The following is a 20,811-nucleotide window of genomic DNA, read 5'->3' on the forward strand; positions in this document are numbered from 1 at the left end:
TGAAAATAAATATAAATGATGAACAACAACAAAAAATATTGAAGAAGCTATTTGGAAGCACTGGCGAGTAAGTGATGCAGGCAGGGTGCACTGGGCCACGACTGACAGCAGCAAACACTAGGATGAGCTCCACTCCATCCCAGCTTCCCTGCGGGCACTTCCTAAGTCCAGCACAGGCAGAAGGCAAGTCTTACTGGGATAATATGTCTGTGGCTACAAAGTGGCCCAGAATGCAAAGAAAAAAATCACCAAAAAGTTCCCCTCAGCACAACAAAAAAATCCCCTCTATTTTCGGCTAACTCCTAAACTATGCATTCATTCACAAGCAACACTCTGGGAAAACCAGCACAAATCAGCAGCCAGGAGGGTGACGTGCTGGGCAAAGATGAGCATCTGCATGGTGCTGGGAAGGAGAGTAGAGATCGGGTCCCAGGAATGCGGAGGGCATGGTGAACAAACACCATCAGCACTGAGAGGAGGTCTCAGGCAGATCAAGGTGTAGGAACAAGAGCTACCGCCTGGAAACAAACAGGCCACAACTAACTTCAACAGTATCAAGGTAATCTGCTGGCATGATTTAGTTTTAAGAAGAAAACTTAATCTTCTTTGAAGAAAGATAACATTACCCAGAGGCTATTACATTTTTCATCCACAATGTCTGGCATCCAATCAAATACTGTAAAACTCAGGTACAAAAATTCTAACCTGTGCTGTGGTTTTGTATAGCCTACAAGTTATGAAAAACGTTTACATTTTTAAGGGCTGTAGAAAATTTTTAAAAGAAGAAGAATATGTATATATGGGCTCACAAAGCCTAGAATATTTACAATCTAACAATTTATAGAAAAAGTTCATTGCTCTATGATATAAAGCATGGTTTATAACAAAGAAACAGGAAAAAAATGACAGAAAACCAAGAAAAAGAGACAACAGAAATAGAACAGATCTAGCTAACAACAGAAACAGATCTAGATGACTCAGTTATGAGATTTCTCAAGGAGGGACCTTAAAATAAGTGATTAGTATGGTCAAGAAAATAGAGATGGGCCAAATGGACAAATCCATGAATACTTTCAACAGAGAACTGTAATCTATAAAAAATATGAAATGGACATCCCACAACTGAAAAACACAGTATCATATTAGGAACCCACTGGATTTGTTTAACAGGTTAGAGAGAGCAGAAGACAGAATCAGTGAAATGCTAAAGGGCTCAACAGATTTAAACAGACTGAAGCAAAAAGGAGAAAATGTAAAAAAGCAGAACAGGGCTTCCCTGGTGGCGCAGTGGTTGAGAGTCCGCCTGCCAATGCAGGGGACATGGGTTCGTGCCCCGGTCCGGGAGGATCCCACATGCCGCAGAACGGCTGGGCCCGTGAGCCATGGCCCCTGAGCCTGCACGTCCGGAGCCTGTGCTCCGCAACAGGAGAGGCCACAGCAGTGACAGGCCCGCGTACCGCAAAAAAAAAAATCTTTTCAGACAAACAAAGGACTACAGGAAATACTAAAGGAAGTTCTTCACACTATAAGAAAAAGATATTAAATGGAAGTGTGTGACCTCAGTTAGGAATAAAGAGCACTGTAAAGAATAAAATATGGGTAAATGTAAAAAAATATTGATTGTTTAGCATAATAAAAACAGTAATAATGACGCTCCTTATGAGCTGTATAAGATAAAAATAAAACATATAATCATAGTGGCATAAAGGGTTTGCAGGGGAATAAATAGAATAATATTGGTAATAGGGCTGTGTATGGTTTGAGAAGGGATATAAATACTAAATTTAGGTATATATAAATGAGCATTATGGTAGAATTAAGCAAGGATGCAAACTGTAATCTCTAGGACCATGACAAAGGGCAAATGAAAAATGTACAATTAAAAACAAATAGAAGATAAAAATGAAATGTTTGATTAATCCAAAAGGAGTGAAAATAATGAAAGGAAAAAAACAATAAAGAACAGGGCTTCCCTGGTGGCGCAGTGGCTGAGAGTCCGCCTGCCGATGCAGGGGACATGGGTTCGTGCCCCGGTCTGGGAGGATCTCACAGGCCGCGGAGCGGCTGGGCCCGTGAGCCATGGCCGCTGAGCCTGCGTGTCCGGAGCCTGTGCTCCACGGCGGGAGAGGCCACAGCGGTGAGAGGCCCGCGTACCGCAAAAAAAGAAAAAAAAAAAAAAAAAAGAAACAAAGAACAGATAGGACAAATAAAAAACATATAGGGACAAATATATACACAGGCTAAGTCAAAGCAAATCAGTAATTACATTATATGTAAATAAATTAAACTCTCTGAAAAAAAAACAAAGACCGTGGGGCTAGATTTCAGAGAAGAGACACGTTTAAACATAAAGAGTCAGAGAAAATGAAAGAAAAGGCTACAGAAAAAGATATACTAAGGAAACATTAACCAAAAGAATGCTTGCTGGTGTAGCTCTATAATAGGACATAAAGCAGCCTTTAAAGGAAGTAATGTTACCAGAGATAAAAATGGACATGTCATAACAATAAATGGTCAGTGCAGCAGGAAGATGCACAAACTGACCAATGCAATGATCTAAACACTTTAAGGCAACAACTTAAGTTGCTATGCACTAAATAACTTAGCTTCAAAGCAAAAATATCAAAAATTGATAGACTTAAAAGGAGAAAATGAAAAAATCCACACATACACATGGAGATATTAATGCTCTTCACTCAGTACCTGATACAACAAGCAGACAAATAATCAGTTAAAAATACAGGAGATTTAAACATCATGATTAAACAACACAGAATATATTGGGTGGGCCAAAAGGTTCGTTCATTTTTTTCCCCGTAAGATGGCTCTAGTAGCACTTAATTGTCTTTAACTTCATTCGAAACAATTTTGTTAGATTGCATGTGACAGCTATCATATAAGCATGCATTTAAAAAAAAGGATCTACATCGACAGATGAATGGATAAAGAAGATGCGGCACATATATACAATGGTATATTACTCAGCCATGAAAAGAAACAAAATTGAGTTATTTGTAGTGAGGTGGATGGACCTAGAGTCTGTCATACAGAGTAAAGTAAGTCAGAAAGAGAAAAACAAATACCGTATGCTAACACATGTATATGGAATCTAAAAAAAAAAAACCTAGGGGCAGGACAGGAATAAAGACACAGATGTAGAGAGTGGACCTGAGGACACGGGGAGGGGGAAGGGTAAGCTGGGACAAAGTGAGAGAGTGGCATGGACATATATACACTACCAAATGTAAAACAGATAGCTAGTGGGAAGCAGCTGCACAGCACAGGGAGATCAGCTCAGTGCTTTGCGTCCACCTAGAGGGGTAGGATAGGGAGGATGGAAGGGAGGCTCAAGAGGGAGGGGATATGGGGATATATGTATACATATAGCTGATTTACTTTGTTATACAGCAGAAACTAACACAACGTTGTAAAGCAATTATACTCCAATAAAGATGTTAAAAAAATTCAATTCAAGCATTACTCAAGCAAAAAAATAAATAAAATAAAAAATAAAAATAGACTTAACAAATTGGTGAATTTTTGTGTAGCCATTTTAATATTGAAGATGGAAGGGAAAAAAGCAACATTTTCGGCATATTATGCTTTATTATTTCAAGAAAGGTAAAAACTCAATTGAAATGCAAAAAAAGATTTGTGCAGTGTATGGAGAAGGTGCTGTGACTGATCGAATGTGTCAAAAGTGGTTTGCGAAGATTCGTGCTGGAGATTTCTCGCTGGACGATGCTCCATGGTCGGGTAGACCAGTTGAAGTTGACAGCGATCAAATCGAGACATTAACTGAGAACAATCAACGTTATACCATGTGGGAGGTAGCTGACATACTCAAAATATCCAAATCAAGCACTGAAAATCATTTGCACCAGCTTGGTTATGTGAATCGCTTTGATGTTTGGGTTCCATGTAAGTTAAGCTAAAAAAAGCCTTCTTGACCATATTTCCGCATGACATTCTCTACTTAAACGTAATGAAAATGTTGCGTTTTTAAAACAAATTGTGACGGGCAATGACAAGTGGATACTGTACAATAATGTGGAACAGAAGAGATCGTGGGGCAAGTGAAATGAACCACCACCAACCACACCAAAGGCTGGTCTTCATCCAAAGAAGGTGATGTGTATACGGTGGAATTGGAAGGGAGTCCTCTATTATGAGATCCTTCCAGAAAACCAAATGAATAATTCCAACAAGTACTGCTCCCAATTAGACCAACTGAAAGCAGCACTCAACAAAAAGCGCCCAGAATTAATCAACAGAAAACGCATGATTATGCGTTTATCCATCAGGATAATGCAAGACCACATGTTTCTGTGATGACCAGGCAAAAACTGTTACAGCTTGCTTGGGAAGTTCTCATTCATCCACCGTATTCACCAGGCACTGCACCTTCGGATTTACATTTATTTTGGTCTTTACAGAAGTCTCATAATGAAAAAAATTTCAATTCCCTGGAAAACTGTAAAAGGCACCTGGAACAGTCCTTTGCTCAAAAAGATAAAAAGTTTTGGGAAGATGGAATTATGAAGTTGCCTGAAAAACGGCAGAAGGTAGTGGAACAAAAGGGTGAATAGGTTGTTCAATAAAACTCTTGGCGAAAATGAAAAATGTGTCTTTCATTTTTATGTAAAAACCAAAGGCAATTTTTGGCCAACCCAATACATACATAAATACAGTAACTGTGAAATACATATTCCTTTCAAATGCATATGAAACATTTACAAAAGAGACCATAAGTTGGGCAAGAAAGCAAGTACCAAACATTTCAAAGGACTGAAATCATGTACACTATGATGTTCTGTAACCACAACACAGGCTACAAAGCAACAACAGAAAGATAACTAGAAAAACCCCCAAATGTTAGGAAATTAAATGCAAAACACTTGCAAATGGTCCACCGACACAAAAGAAATCACAACATAAATTAAGTTTATGATTTAAATCTTCCCACAGAGAAAACACCAAGTCCAGATGGCTTCACAGGTGAATTCTTCCAAATACTTAAGGAAAAAATAATACTAATCTTTCACAAAGTTTTCCAGAATATAGTCAAAATGGGAATGTTTCTGTCAATAATAAACGCTGCCTGCCCCATCGATAAACAAAGTAAGCCATCACATTACAGCTGCCCCAAAGGTGAGCCCTGAGGAGACTCAGGGTAGAAACAGGATACTCCCCCCACCAAAAAGTCACTGCTGCAGCCACTCCCCATCCCCCTCTGCCCCCCTCCCCAATGGTGCACCCTGAGGGGACTCAGCAGAAAACACAGGATTCTGGCCCCACACAGCTGAGGTGCATATCGAAAGGTAAATATCAAAAATAATTATTTCAGTGAGCCCAGACTCTTGCATCCTCCCATACATAGAAGAGTGCTTACTAATTCCTTAACTTGAGATGTCTGGTTTTCTCGAATTAACAGCAATCTTTTGAAGTTCTGACTACCTGGTGTTTGTTGCAAAACCCCCTATATATCCTAGTTCCTCCATTACCTCTTTGGAGCAGCCCCTCGGAGCTGTCTGAGATGCTGTGTGCTGGGTTTAAGTCCTCAGTTTGGTTCACCAAATAAAACAATTCTCAACTTTCAGGTTGTGTTTTTTTTTTTTCAGTCGACATTTGCCACCTTGTTTCATAAGTCAGGAAAACCTTAATTCCAAACCACTATAAGCACTTTACAAAAAAGGAAAATTATAGGCAAACTTCCCTCATGAATTATTTTCTTGGGTAGAGAGTATAGGTGTCACATGTTAAGAAGGGAACAATAGTCAAATTCAACAAAAATTTTTAGAGAACATCCTCCATGGCTTAAATATTTAAAGCCAAAGAGATATGGGAACATATGTATACGTATAACTGATTCACTTTGTTACACAGCAGAAACTAGCACACCATTGTAAAGCAATTATACTCCAATAAAGATGTAAAAAAAAAAAAAATATATATATATATATATATATATATATATATTTAAAGCCAAATAGAGAAATTCTGGCAAGATAGCAAAGAACATAGTTTTTTTTGTTTTATTTTTTTTTATTTCCCTGAACCCCTCCACAAAACAGACAAAACCAAGAGAACCAAACACCCACAAATAACATCTAAAGCAAATCTAGGTGACCTCACAACCCCCAAAACACATGTGAACAGGGACAAATCACAGTCAGCTCCAGACTCAGGTGGCAATAGCATCTGTGCAAATGAAAGCAGAGGGAAACAATGGGGCACCCAATAGACCCCAGATCAGGAGAACCCCCAAAAGCCAGCAAGTATTCACAGGCAAGCACAATGGGCCAACTTAAGGAGAGTAGCCAAAACAGGAAGTGTTTTTACACATTCCAATTTTCATTTAAAAGGAAGGACCAATGGAGAAGTCAAAAAGTGTGGGGCAGTCTGCTCCTAAGAATTCTCGAAACTAACCACCTGAAGCTCCCTTCGAGATCAAAGCCCCACATTGAGGAAAAATCGCTGGAAAGAAAATCCAAATTGATCTGTGCAGGGATAACAGAAACAAAGGACAGAGAAAAGAGGGGGAAAGGAGCAAAGACAGAAGAGCTCAGACTCTACGAGGCCATGGTTTTTAAACATGTCATAAAAATAACAGAAGAGGAAGCTCAAGTAATGAAGTTAGAAAAGCTACTTTTACCCACTCTTCCTTCCTAAAATTTTAGCAAATCTAATTTCACATGAAAATAAGTAACATAAAAGGATCACTGTTAAATTCTATACAAAGTTACTGTCAGGAAAAAAAAAAAAAAAGTAGAATAGGGGGACTTCTCTGGTGGCACAGTGGATAAGACTCTGTGCTCCCAATGCAGGGAACCAGGGTTCAATTCCTGGTCAGGGAACTAGATCCCACATGCGTGCCGCAACTAAGAGTTCGCATGCCGCAACTAAGGAGCCCTGGAGCTACAACTAAGGAGCCGGCCTGCCGCAACTAAGAGTCCGTGCAACCAAATTAATTAATTAATTTTTTTTAAAAAAAGGAAGAAGAAGTAGAATAATGTCCTCATAGATGTGTTTCCCAACTTTGGCACTATTGGGTCAGATAATTCTTTGTTTTGGGAGAACACTTGTTACAATATGCACTCTGTGTGGCCTCTCCCCACTAGATACCTGTAGTAACCTTATCAGTGACAACCAAAAAGTCTCCAGACAACGCCAAGTGTCCTCTGTGGGCCAGAGATAATAAAAACCCATGAAACAAATTAAAATTATAACCTACTACTCAAAAATCAAATAGAAAAACTAGGAACATGGTAGAAGATATAAGAGAAAAACATAAAAATATAAATTACAATATAATACAATTACAGTGAGAAAAGAATCTGAAATGAGGCAGTTGATAGAGCTCAGGAAAGATTAGAAAAGAAGGAAAAATTCTGACAAATAAAGATTCTAGAAAAAACACAAGATCATATAAGCAAAACACACAATGTCTTAAGAGATATGTAAGGTACATAGGAGAAAAAAATTTTAATTAAAGAAAATAATTGACAAAAAGGATTCAAGAGGGGCTTCCCTGGTGGCGCAGTGGTTGAGAGTCCGCCTGCCGATGCAGGGGACATGGGTTTGTGCCCTGGTCCAGGAAGATCCCACATGCCGTGGAGTGTCTGGGGGCCCGTGAGCCATGGCCGCTGAGCCTGCGCATCCGGAGCCTGTGCTTCACAATGGGAGAGGCCACAACAGTGAGAGGCCCACGTACCGCAAAAAAAAAAAAAAAAAAAAAAAAGATGCAAAATATACTTAGAAGTCCCTGAAGCAGACTTAAGGAACAGAATAAAGAACTCAAAAAACTATAATTCAAGAATATTTTCCTAAAAAAGACTGGAAACTACATATTAAAAAACATACCATGATGAAGAAAACTACAAAACTCTAATGAAAAAGATCAAAGAAGAACTAAGCAAATGAAGACATATTCCATGTTCATGGATAGGAAGACTCAATACTGTCAAGATGCCAGTTCTTCCTAACTTGATACATGGGATTCAATGCAATTCCAATTAAAATCCCAGCAAGTTATTATGTGGATATCGACAAACTGATTCTGAAGTTTACATAAAGATGCAAAGATCCAGATTAGTCAACACAGCATTGAAGGAGAAAAGCAAAGCTGGAGAAGTAACACTTCCCAACTTCAAGACTTACTAAAAGCTACAGTAATCAAGATAGTGTGATACTAATGAAAGAACAGCAAACAAATCAATGGAACAAGCAGACAGCCCAGAAGTACAGTCAACTAACATTTAACAAAGGAGCAAAGGCAATTCAAAGGAGAAAGGACAGTCTTCTTAGCAACAAATGGTGCTGAAACAGCTGGACATCCACAGGCAAATAAACAACTTTACACTCTTCACAAATATTAACTCACAATTGATTACAGTCCTAAATGTAAAACTCAAAACTATAAAACTCCTAGAACATAACATAAGAGAAAATCCAGGTGACCTTGGGTTTGGCAATGACTTTTTAGATACAACACCAAAGGCACAATCCATGAAAGACATTTAATAAGCTAATTTCATTTATCTTAAAAAACTTTTGCTCTGTGAAAGATATTGTCAGAAGAATGAAAGACAAGCCACAGACTGGGAGAACGTATTTACAAATGAAATAAAAACAAAGGACTGTTAACCAAAATACATAAAAAACTCTCAGAACAAAAATAAGAAAACAACCCAGGATCTCCCTGGTGGCACAGTGGTTGGGAATCCACCTGCCAGTGCAGGGGACGTGGGTTTGAGCCCTGGTCCAGGAGGATCCCACATGCCGCGGAGCAACTAAGCCCGTGGGCCACAACTACTGAGCCTGCGAGCCACAGGTGCTGAGCCTGTGCTCTACAGCCCATGCTCCGCAACAAGAGCAGCCACCGCAATGAGAAGCCCACCCACCACAACGAAGGGTAGCCTCCACTCACCGCAACAAGAGAAAGCCTGCGTGCAGTAACAAAGTCCCAACGCAGCCAAAAATAAATAAGTACATAAATAAATTTATATTAAAAAAAAATCCATCACCTTACATAGTTACCAAAAAGAATTAAAAAAACCAAACCAAAACAAAACCAAACCCAATTAAAAAACGCACCAAAGATCTGAACAGACACCTCACCAAAGAAGATACAGAAGGCAATGAAGCCTATGAAAAGATGCTCCACATCGTATGCCATTAGGGAACTGCAAATTAAATCAAGGTAACACCACTGTACACCTACTATGGTTGCTAAAACCCACAGCAGTGACAATAACAAATGCTGGTGAACGATGTGGAGCAACAGGAACTCTCAGTCCACATGCGTGGGAATGCAAAATGGCACAGCCACTTTGGAAGACAGTTTCGTGGTTTCTTACACAACTAAATATACTCTTACTCCATACGATCACAGTTGGGCTCCTTGGCATATACTCAGGATGAGTTGGAATCTTACGTCTACACAGAAACCTGAACACAGATGTTTACAGCAGTTTTATTCATAATTGCCAAAACCTGGAAGCAACCAAGATATTCTTCAATAGGTGAACAACCTATTAAATAACCTTTATTGACAAACTGTGGTATATCTATACAATGGAATATTTTTCAGCACTAAAAAGAAATGAGCTGTCAAACCAGGAAAAGGCATGGAGAAAACTTAAATGCATACTGCTAAGTGATAGAAGTCAGTCTGAAAAGGCTACACACTGTGTGATTCCAACCATATGACATTCTGGAAAAGGCAGAACTATGGAGACAGTATAATGATCAATGGTTGCTAGGAGTTTGGGAGAAGGAAGGGAAAGTCAGATAGAACACAGGGATTTTTTAGGGCAGGAAACTATTTTGTATGATACTGAAACGGTGGATAAAGGTCAATAAATATTTGTCAAACTCCACAGAAAGTACAACAGCAAGACTAAACCCCTAAGGTACACTATGGATTGGGGTGATAATAATGTGTCGATGTCGATTCATCGACTGTAACACATGCACCACTCTTGGTGGGGAGTGATGGTTAGGGAGGCTCTGCATGTGTGGAAGAAGGGGGTATATGGGAACTCTCTGTACTTGCCGCTGAATTTTGCTGTGAACCCCAAAATACTCTAAAACAAAAGTCTATGAAAAGAAACAAACCAACTAACCATGTACTAAAAAAACAAAAAACCAACAACAAAATATATTTTAAGAAGTTGGATTTTAAGGAAAAAGATATCCTTTGAGTATCCAAACAAAAAGACCAAGTCATTTAAAAGGAAAAGAAAGTAAGATTGTCACCAGACTTCCTGACAGCTATGCCTTATGTCACAATACAACACCGTTATCCATTAAAGACATTCAAGGAAAGGAAATGTAAGTCAAGGATTTATATTTAGCCAAACCTACCTTCAAGAAGAAAGTCTTCACACAAACTTATGAACATGCAAAATCTTTGGCTGCATTGTTCACATGAGCTCCTCCCAAGGAATCTATCACAAAAGAGCTTCAACAATCAAAATGATCAAAGAGACATTGACATAAGGATTGGAAGACTAAAGACAACACAAGTCCATCCTGTTTGTCATTTAATCCACAGAACAGTCCTGAATGGCACTGTTTCCATTCTACACACCGAGCACTTGGAAGTCAAAGTCAGAGGAATTTGCCCCATGGTTGCTGGCAAGTGATGAAACCAGAACTTTCTTTCCACCACATGAAGATGGCTCTCACACACGTTAACAAAACCTTTGCAACTTTGCAAATTGCCTAGAATTTCGTCCTCTCCCGTAACTACCCAGTGGGCTCTTTTGTATCTTTGGCCCAGCTCAAAAGCACCTGCTCTCTCTGTGGCTTTCCCTGACCCAAAAAGCCCAGCACCATCAATGACACAGGACAGTACTGATAACCCAGAGCCTCCTCAGCTGTGGGCCCACACCGTCTCATAGGCGACACCTCTGACACACACTCTGCCACATGTGATCTCCGTGATGCTAACAAGTGCAACTTCTCTGTCTTAAAATCTCAGCACAGAGCATATTCTTGTAGGTAAATGTAGTTAGAAGAAAAATTTTAAAGACGGCAGATGACAGCACCTGGAAGCCTTCCACTCTCACAGATAAAGTCAATTACATAAACATCTCTGCACTACCTCTTAATTTTGTGGGTACTTCTATTCTTGCCCTTTTCATGCAATATTACCCTTTATTTGTTATGATTTGTGTCTGCCTTCTGAGAGCAACGACCATCTTTTACGCTTTGTAGCTTTACCACCAAACACATAATAGTATGCACAGGTAATAAGTATTCAATAGTTGGTAAATATGATTTTTTAAAAAGACAAATCATGAAAAAAAAACTCAGTTCCAATTCTATGTAGATGGACTATTTATATGGAGAAGGAAAGTCCTGCTTTCACACTGCCTAACTCTTACCATAGACCATTATTACATTTATTTAAGCAATAAAAATTTTACATAAGAGGAATCTGAATTTAAATGTAATAGTTCTAATGGGACTGAACATATTTAGGACTTTTAGACTACGAAATAATCTGAAATTTTTATTATTTTTGAAATGTTTTAGCCTGGAGGTACTTCTTTCTAAATAACGCCTGGAGCATTTGAGAACAGGCTCAGACTGAGGTGTAGGAATTTGTTACTACTATTGTATTTTTGGTTGTGATTGTTATTTGGCATCAACAGCACAACTTCCAGACCCAAGAGTGTGAACAAACTGATTACAAATATACACACTCATGTACTTGCCCTTTTTTCAAACAAATGATTTTATATACTTTGTTCAAATTGTTTTTTTTCCCTTTAATATTAAAGAAATGCTATAATGATTAGTGGCTGGAAGGCTCACTATTAATAAGGAAAGAACAACCTACTTTTGCTACTTCTGTAATAAGTATGTAGGTTCATTTCCGTAGCTAATTGTCAGCATCTGGCTAATTCCTTTTTACACAATGTGAGTAGCTTCACCTCCCAGGTTATTCTTCTGTCAGTTTTGGATATAAGTTTCACTCCAAGCTTTAAGGAGAGGCAGATAAAAAGAAAGTGAGGGTGGGAGTGAGCATAAACCCACAGAAAAGTGAAATACACACACATTCAGGCCTTGACACAACTTCCATCTTCGACTCCCTCTTGGTTTGAATCAGCTGTTAACTCCTAAAACACTTGTTTGATAACAGGAGCACTCTCCTCTTTGCGTAGTTGTAACACTGAGACCCACCACACTCATGGACCACAAGCGTGTTCCTCTTGCCTCACAACAACTCATCCCCCCAGGCCTAGGATAACGCCTGCCGTACCTACAACAATATCTTTTAGTCCTTCAGTCCACTCGACTCCTGAATCCCCATTAAACATACACCACTCATCTCAACGCACTGCTACTCCATCTTTCTTCATGTCAAACAGCATTCTGACTGCTCTATTTTTCCGGCTCCCCCTCTCCCATATACATTTCCTCTTCCTTTATTTTTAGACCCCACCCAGGTTACTTCAGATCAAAACTCAAGACTACCATTTGAGACAACTCCCCAGAAAATGCAACCATTCTCCAGCTAACTAGAAAATTATTATAACAAAAGGTAGTCTATTACAAACAATTCATTTAAGATAGACACAACTTTAAAAATACAACTCCATTTTTAATATTATTTCTAGTATAGAAAAACAACTAGTTTCTCTGCTTACCACTTCTAATAGTTGTATTTTCCAATAGTTCTGTCTGAAGTTGTAGTTCAGCTTCTCCAAGTACCTTTAGAACAGAATCTATAGGACTTTTTCCCCAGACTTTTCTTGGAGATCCACCAGGATCTAATTTAATAACCTCTCCCACTGTACGTTCTAGAAGAAAAAGATAAAAAAAAATATCTTAAGGCAGATTTAAGATCTTCTACCCAACTGAGTGCTTCACAGGAAAAAAAGGTTACATCACACAGAGAATATAACGATGGTGCTTAAAAATGGACCTAGAGATTATCGAACTAAGTGAAGTCAGATAGAGAAAGACAAATATCATACGATATCACTTACATGTGGAACCTAAAACAATGGTACGAATGAACTTATTTACAAAACAGAAACAGACTTACAGGCTTCAAAAACAAACTTATGGTTACCAAAAGGGAAAGGTGGGGGGGAGGGATAAATTAGTAGTTTGGGAGTAACATAAACACACTACTATATATAAAATAGGTAAACAACAAGGGCCTACGGTACAGCACAGGGAACTCTACTCAATACTCTGTAAAGACCCATATAGGAAAAGAATCTTAAAAAAAGTGGATATAAGCATATGTACAACTGATTCACTTTGCTGTACACCTGAAACTAATAGAACATTGTAAATCAACTATATTCCAATATAAAATAAAAATTAAATTAAAAAAATAATAAATAGTCATCAACATTAAAAAAACAAAACCAAACCCAAAAAAAGGACTTTCAGGGAATGAATAATAAATGATAGAAAAAAAAAAACAAAAGCAACTAATACTACTAATAATAAATATATCTAAAGTTGCCTTTTAAAACACTTATGAATTAAACTCTAGTTTTAGGGAATATAAAAATGAAAAAAACATAAATTATGTTTCTGTAAAGTTTTTATTTGAGAAAAAAAAATTTTAAAACCTAAGATAATTAAGAATAACTTGGGGTAGTACATAAATAGATAAAATATAAATTAATATTTTGCTTCTATAAATTTCACTGAAGAGAATAGAAAAAATAATCCTAAAATAAATGTGCATATGGATTAAAAGTAGAGAAAAGTATTTCTAAGAAAATTTGTTTTACCTTATTTATCGTACGTAGGCAACCGACACTTTCTTTTTGACAATAATAATTTGGGGTAAACCTTTTTACTAAAATTTAGCAAAGGAAAAGCCAGAAAAGGACCTACTGAAGTTTGAGTCTTCAGAACATTTGATAATAATACATGAAGCATACAGGCACCTAGCAGTAACAGACAGGGTATTATTATAGAGTGTAAGTCATATAAACTTTCAAAGGTGACCAAATACATGTCGATACAAATTTTTGTGTACTAGTCCATGAAAGTAAATACCTGCAGCTTAGCAGGTACTTTCAGTTTTGTTCAGGGAAAATGATTACCAATAAGGAGCAATTTTTAAAAGGATAGTTAAGAAGGGTAAAGAACCCAGAGCCAACCCATAACTTACAGCCACATGGTGTTGGATAAAGGTGCCAAAGCAATCTAAAGGGGGTGGGTGGGAAACGGGGTGAAGGGGGGTGGGGGAAAAGTGTGGAGCCAGCACCCGGCTGTACACAGACAATACTGTGAAGAGCTCTGCTACAAGGAGGGCTTCAGAAATGGGGGCAGTGGAACAACAGGGTCCGAATGAAGAAAAGGAGGCCGCCGTGCAAAGGGCTTGGGAAAGAGGAGAGGGGAGGAGGGCTGTGAAGTACAAAGAGCAGCTGGGCGCCAGCGGCGGGAAGGGAGCCTCACAAAGGCAGAAGGGACAGAGCGAGAGGCGGTGGGGCCACGGGGTGCCGGCGCAGGCACCGGAAGGGATGCTGGGTTCCAATGTGCACTGCGACCGAGGTCAGGCAGGTACTAAAATGGGTGCGGGGATGCACTTTTACCCTCAAGGCTCTTTTCCGTAAGGTTCCACCACCCGGCACCACCCTCATCTCTCTTCTCCTCACAGCTTAGCTTCTGGAAGAGGCTCCTTCCTCAGTTGCCATGCGCTCCTTAATCCCTGGATTCTGTTTCTGCCCCTAGCCCTGTAGCAACGCTGCTTTCATCAAGGTCACCACGCCTCTACCGACAAACTCAGTGCAGATATTCTAGCCCTTGTCTTGCTGCTGTCTCTTTTTCTTGTAAATCTATACCACACTCTCAGCTTTCCTAACTCTGATGCTTCCTCATCTGCTTATCAAAGTTCTTGCCCTGACAAACCTGTAGAAGAGTTGCCCCTGAAGCCCTTACAAGTCTGTCCTCGAGAGTCTCTTACATATGTCCGCTTTTATTATCTCTCAGTTAAGGTCTTCAGTTTTTGTCTAGATGAGTGCAACAGCCTCTAAAAACTGGTCTCAAGTACGTCCACTCCCAGTAAGATAGAACAGGGTGACCAGAGTTATGCTATTGCCTGGATAACCAAAACAACTGGACAAAATATATAAAACATCAGTCTCAAGACACTGGACAAGAAGTAAGATAAGAAGAGGTAAGAACATGGATCCTGGGAGAAGAGAAACAAACAAGACAACTCCTATGACGGCCCCTCCTGCTGCCTTGGGAGTGTCCAGCTGCAGCTCGGGGGGGGGGGGGGGGGAACCCAGGCAGAGCCCAGCAGATTCCCTGAGTTCTGGCGACAGAGCTGGGACTGACCCTCGGGAGACTAAGGCAGAAGAAAAAGAAGTCCAGAGACTTCCAGAAGGTAGCCTTGAGTATTCAGCAGAGCAGTGAAGGGAGCAATGTGTGAAGAAACGACCTCAGGTAGGAAAAGAACCACCCGAGAGACTACAGGGAATACAGGACGTGAAACACTGCTTGTTCCCAGCAGCCAGATTGGAAAATATCATAATTCGTGGTGACTGGACACTCAGAAGGGCTTTCCCTCTGTGCTAGGAAGAATTTGCACTCGAGTTAAATGTGGCCCTGATCTCTTAAATCTTAAAATCAGACAGACATCTTAAAATCTTAAAAACAGACATAAACGAATCAAACTGAGCCCCACTAACTTAACTGCATTCCAGAACAAAGCTCCAGAATAATTACAGAAACACAAAAAATCCTGGCACCCATCAAGGTAAAATTCACAATGTCTGGCATCCAATCAAAAATTGCCAATCATGCAAAGAAGCAGAAGAATGTGACCCACAATAAGGAGAAAAATTAACCGATGAAAATGGACTCAGAATGGAGACAGACATTAGTATTCTCACACCAGCACACTAATAAAGTTTTTATAACTGTATTCCATATGATCAAAACGTTTAGTACAGACATGGCAGATCAAAACGTTTAGTACAGACACGGCAGACACTTAGACCCAAATCGAACTTCTAGAGATGAAACCCACAATATCTGAGATGAAAAATACACTGGATGGGATTAATACTAGATTAGGCAATGCAGAAAAAAGTAAGTGAATTTGAAACTATCCAGAACGAAAGGCACAGGAAACAACAGAATCTTAAACAATGAAAACCACATCAGTGAACTATGAGACAACCTGATACACGTGAGGCTGCAGCCCCCAGAGGACCGAGAGGCAACACAGGAAAATACCTGAAGAAATATTGGAAAAGACGTTTCCAATCTGATGAAAATGATAAACCACAGACCCAAGATGCTCAGTGAACCCCAAGGAAAAGAAACGTGAAGAAAACTGTGGTAAGGCACTTCACAGTCAAACTGCTCAAAACTAGTGACAGACACAAGTCTTAAAAGCAGTCAGAGAACAACAGCATGTTACGGAGAGAGGAACAAAGGTAAATCTGATTTCTTGTCGGGAACAACGCGATTAAAAGGACAACAGAGCAACATCGTTAAAGCACTCAAAAATGACACTGCCAACCTAGAACTCTATACCCAGAGAAGACATCTTTTAAAAGTTAAGGTATACAATTTTTAAATTTGAAAAAATTTAAATTATACCTTATAAAATAATATAATTAAATCTATATTAATTTAAAAATGAGGTATAAAATTAAGTAAAAATACTCTTCAATATACAAAAGTTGAAAGAATCTATCACCTGCATTGCAAGCAATGTTAAAAGAATGAAGGTGATACCATGGATACATAAATCTAAACAAAGAAATTAAGAACATCAGAAACGGTAACTACATGGATAAGTACAATAAATGCTTTTTTTCTTAGTGTTTACACGTCTAAAGGATAACAGGAGTTCTGACTCCTGGGAAGATGGAGTACTAAGCACGCGTCAGCCGTGCCCCCACTGACACAGTTCTCAGGACCAGGACCCGCACAGGAGCAGCTGCACGGGACACTGAGCAGCAGCCAGCAGCTGGAGGGGTGAAGAAGACAGAACCTCAAAGCGCCCCCAGCACGTGGTACACTCCATCCCCCTCCCGTTTTCCCCAGTCAGGAACCCAAGGGAGGGCACTGGGCTGCGGACAGAGGAAGCTCTAGGAGGGGCCTTCCACTCTGTCTCAAGGGCCGCGCCAGGGAACCCTGACGCCTGGAGAGAGAGAGAGGGTGAGATCTCTCGCTCTTCCCTCAGCTGCCTCCTTTCCAGCCCCCACGCGCTGCCACAGGTAATCAGAACCCAGAGCCCGTAAAGCTGGGGAGAGGACGCTTCCGTCCTGTTTGGTGGAGACGTGGTACCCAGACAGCAGGGCTGTTTCCTCCGGCTCTTGGCCACCCTGCTCCTGGCCACCCTGCTCCAAGCACAGGGCAGAGTGAGATAACCAGAGCCTCAGCTTTCTGACCAGAGGACCAGAGACAGAAAACACCGGGGAGACAGTGCAGACAAAGGAACTCCAGAAGGCAACCTCCTGAAGTTGACTGCTATTACCTGAGCTCACCTCCTGTGCACACGTGGATCTGATCCTGTGTTGTGTATCAAAGACTGAAAACTGAGCCAGCAGACCGAGGAACACCCAGGCCCCAGACCAGTCACCACGTGGTACACAGCCGGACAAGTCAAAGCAGCACTGCCAGGCTCTGAAAAAGGAGCCGATACTGAAAGCACAGGCCACAGAAGGCAGATGGGAACTCAGGACCTGACTCTAACTGGGCCGACTGCAAAACTCTCAATATTCTCCATCAGATGTAAACAAGACCCAGAGCCTTGTGAGAGAATATTCTGAGTGTCTAGGGTATAAGTCAAAATTACTCAGCATAAGAAGAACCAGGAAAATCCTAACTCTCTCGGGAGGTGGCTGCTAGCAGCCGACAGCAATGTAACACAGATGCGAGAGTGATCTAACAAGGATTCTAAGACAGTTGTTATAAAAACGCCCCAGGAAGCAATCATGAACACTCTAGACAGCAAAGGAGAAGAGGAAGTTGGAGAAAAGAAAGAAGATATAAAGACAATTTTATGAAATCACAGTGTCCCTAAAAAAAAACCATCCTGGAAACACGGCCCGACGAGTGCCTCTGCACAGTGCCTGCTGCTGCTCCTGCGCAGCGGTGTCGGAGTGGAGAAGCGGCAGCACAGTCCCCGCGGCCTGCGAAGCCTAAGCTATTTCCTACCTGGCCGCGGACACAGCCCTCTGCAGGCATGGTCCGCTCCAGCTGCGGCTTCTCCGTGCTCTGGGCCCGCTCACCGGAGGCTTCGGGGATTCTCACCTTCGCGTCCGCGCTAGCTGCATCGGCTCCCCAGGGTCCCAGGCTCTCCCCAGCGTCCTGGGCTCAGGGCAGCTCACGCGTCTCAGCCCTCAGCACGCCACGCCACCCAGAAACCACCTCCTGGAGACTGACCAATGCCCTGACACGCGCTCTGCTCTCAGGGAGGGGCTCCGTCTCAACCACTGTGGTGTCCTCACTGCTCAGGAGTGTGTGTGGCAGGTAGTGGGACTCAATACAGAACTGCTTGCTGTGGAGCCTGTGGACTTTTCTCCAACACAAGAAAGAACTCTACCAAAGTGGTCCATCAGAAAACTCACGTAGAACTGTACTTACTTAGCTTGGACAGACCGGCCCTTTAGAAAGTGAGCCCCCTGCGAGCACGTGTGTCTGTTGGTTCCCTGCTGCACCTCCAGCACCAGGAACAATGCGAGAAAAGGGCAGTGGCTCAGGAATCATCACTGCGCAAAGGGATCACCGCGTGAGACCCTCTCATGTGACACCCCTGCTCAATGCCGACAGGACCTTCTGGGTCTTTGCTGAAGTTCACTACTCTGATTCTCACCAAGAACTACCCCTGCTAACAGGTGACTCTAACGTGGGAGAAAGGCCTGAAGTACAGTAACACAATTTAAACGTGCGCCACTAGTTCCCGCTCTCACACTACAGACTGTTGTGGAAAACCCTTGCCATGTGAAAGCTGAATCGTCTTCTCCACGTTTCACCTATTACAGAAGCCCTCCCAGCCTCTCTCAGCCCCTCTAAGCATGCCGGGCCGCACCAGGCAGGACACGAGCACGCTCATACGTACTTTCAGTCACAGAGAAGGATGTGTCCAGTGCCAATTCATCCACAGGAATCACCAGGTGGCCTCCAGCCTCCCATTTCTTGCGATCCGATGAAACCGATTTTTCTTTTTCCTGCTCTCTGGCGTCTTCGTGAACAATTATTGCACCCATTTCAGAGTGACTCTGCTTTCCGTTTTCATCTTCTTGAGCTTTAAGATTTTGATTTAATCTACGTAGTATTTCGCGCTTACTCTGAAACAGTTAAAATGTGGTATTTTAATAGGTATATGATTAAGTAAATGATTGAGAGAGAAAATTTGAAAATTGTACCTACCGAAATAGCACTGTGAGTCTTTTGCATTTCTTCTGAGGTTTCTTGGGCATCAGTCAAACTTCTGTCCTTTAAACACATATAGTGACAGAGTAAGAAATAATGTTATTTTAAAAGTCCACCTTAAAATTTTTGATATTTTTACTTTTTGTTTTCATTAACATTTCATGCTCCTTGTGAATCTTTTTATTCCTGTAAAATGTTAACACAGCTTTCTTCATTATCAGCAATGAGAAATAGTTACATATTATCATTTAATAGATGTAATATATACTAGAAGAGCCAATTCTCAATTATTTGTCATATTTTTGGATTGCTTGATCACATATTTAACTATATTCTCTTCCTCTTTGGCACCTGATTCTTGGTAATTTTACATTTACTGTAGAAATTTTAAAAATTAATTCATATACTCAGAGCTAGGGAAGTTTTGATGGATGAATAATTCAAGACAGGCTGTGTTATTTTGAAGCTGTCTTTATGTTTCAGGTACATATATTCTTATTAAGCCATACTACTTACTAAACATAATTGAGAACTGGCTTTTCTCCCTAAGTAAAGAGTAAAGAGTTCTGAGTCCTTGGTACCAAAGATAAAATAAATTTTGTTTTATGATTAGTATAATCAGAGTAATCTAGACGATCTAGAATTTGTAAATATATGAAAAGAAGAAATTAGTAGTTATGAAAACTGCGAAAGCAAAGGTATCTGGAAGACTCAGGGCAAGGAAAAGCGGTTCTCAAAGTTTTAAGGAAGCGATACTTAGCAAGAAGACACATAAAGAAAAACCATTTAGTTACATGGATTACCTCCAATATTATTAAATAGCGGTCAGTTTTAAAGTAATACATGTAAAACAGACAAAGAGCATTTTACCCAGTAAAGTGGCAGGCATTAGCAGTCGCTACGACCAGAGAGGTGAGCAGCTACGTGGGATGTGAGACTGGGGACCAGGAAGGGCCCGCACAGGGGCATCTGAAGTTGGAGTGAACAACGCAGCACACACTCGTTACCAGAGAGAAGAGAGACTACACCTGCTTGAGCAACAGTGGCTTCCTATATCAAGTCCTTGAGGGTGACCAAGGCTGGTATTTCCCACTCAATCTTATTTTCAAGATAAACACAAAGGCTGTAAAAGACTGGTGTGCCAATAACGTCAGTGCTGTCTGCAAAAATTTTGCGAAATTCAACAAATAAAAGGCGCAGACTTCAATGACCAGGAAAGGACAGAATCAGGGTAATGTGTAATATGACTCGGACTCTTCCCTCTGCCTACGGATCTCTAGGCTGAAATTCCACACCACGAGCCCCTTTCCCTGAACCTCAGAATAGAGTTTTTCACATTTCAGAGAGATGCCCAAAACATACTTCCAAGTTTAAACTTGTTACTTGCCCACAGTTCTCTGTTTTACTATCCATATGACATGACAGAGA

General features: G+C 40.6%; 1 protein-coding gene across 7 annotated transcripts in view; it reads right to left on the bottom strand.

Annotated features, from left to right (window-relative positions):
- NEK1 (NIMA related kinase 1) overlaps positions 1-20,811 on the bottom strand; it is a 213,806-nt gene that overhangs the window by 45,464 nt on the left and 147,531 nt on the right. For 6 of the 7 annotated variants that reach the window (XM_089912680.1, XM_022594861.3, XM_089912677.1 and 3 more), the window contains 3 exons: positions 19,381-19,446; positions 19,070-19,298; positions 12,663-12,815 (listed from right to left, as the gene is read on the bottom strand). In XM_089912680.1, coding sequence (XP_089768806.1) covers positions 12,663-12,815; positions 19,070-19,298; positions 19,381-19,446 — 448 coding nt within the window. The remainder of the gene's footprint in view (positions 1-12,662; positions 12,816-19,069; positions 19,299-19,380; positions 19,447-20,811) is intronic. The other variant, XM_089912681.1, reaches the window with a different exon arrangement.

Source organism: Delphinapterus leucas, chromosome 6 (genome assembly GCF_059928025.1).
Source record: "Delphinapterus leucas isolate spDelLeu-1000000601 "Yukka" chromosome 6, BTC_Dleu_Yukka2, whole genome shotgun sequence".
NCBI lineage: Eukaryota > Metazoa > Chordata > Mammalia > Artiodactyla > Monodontidae > Delphinapterus > Delphinapterus leucas.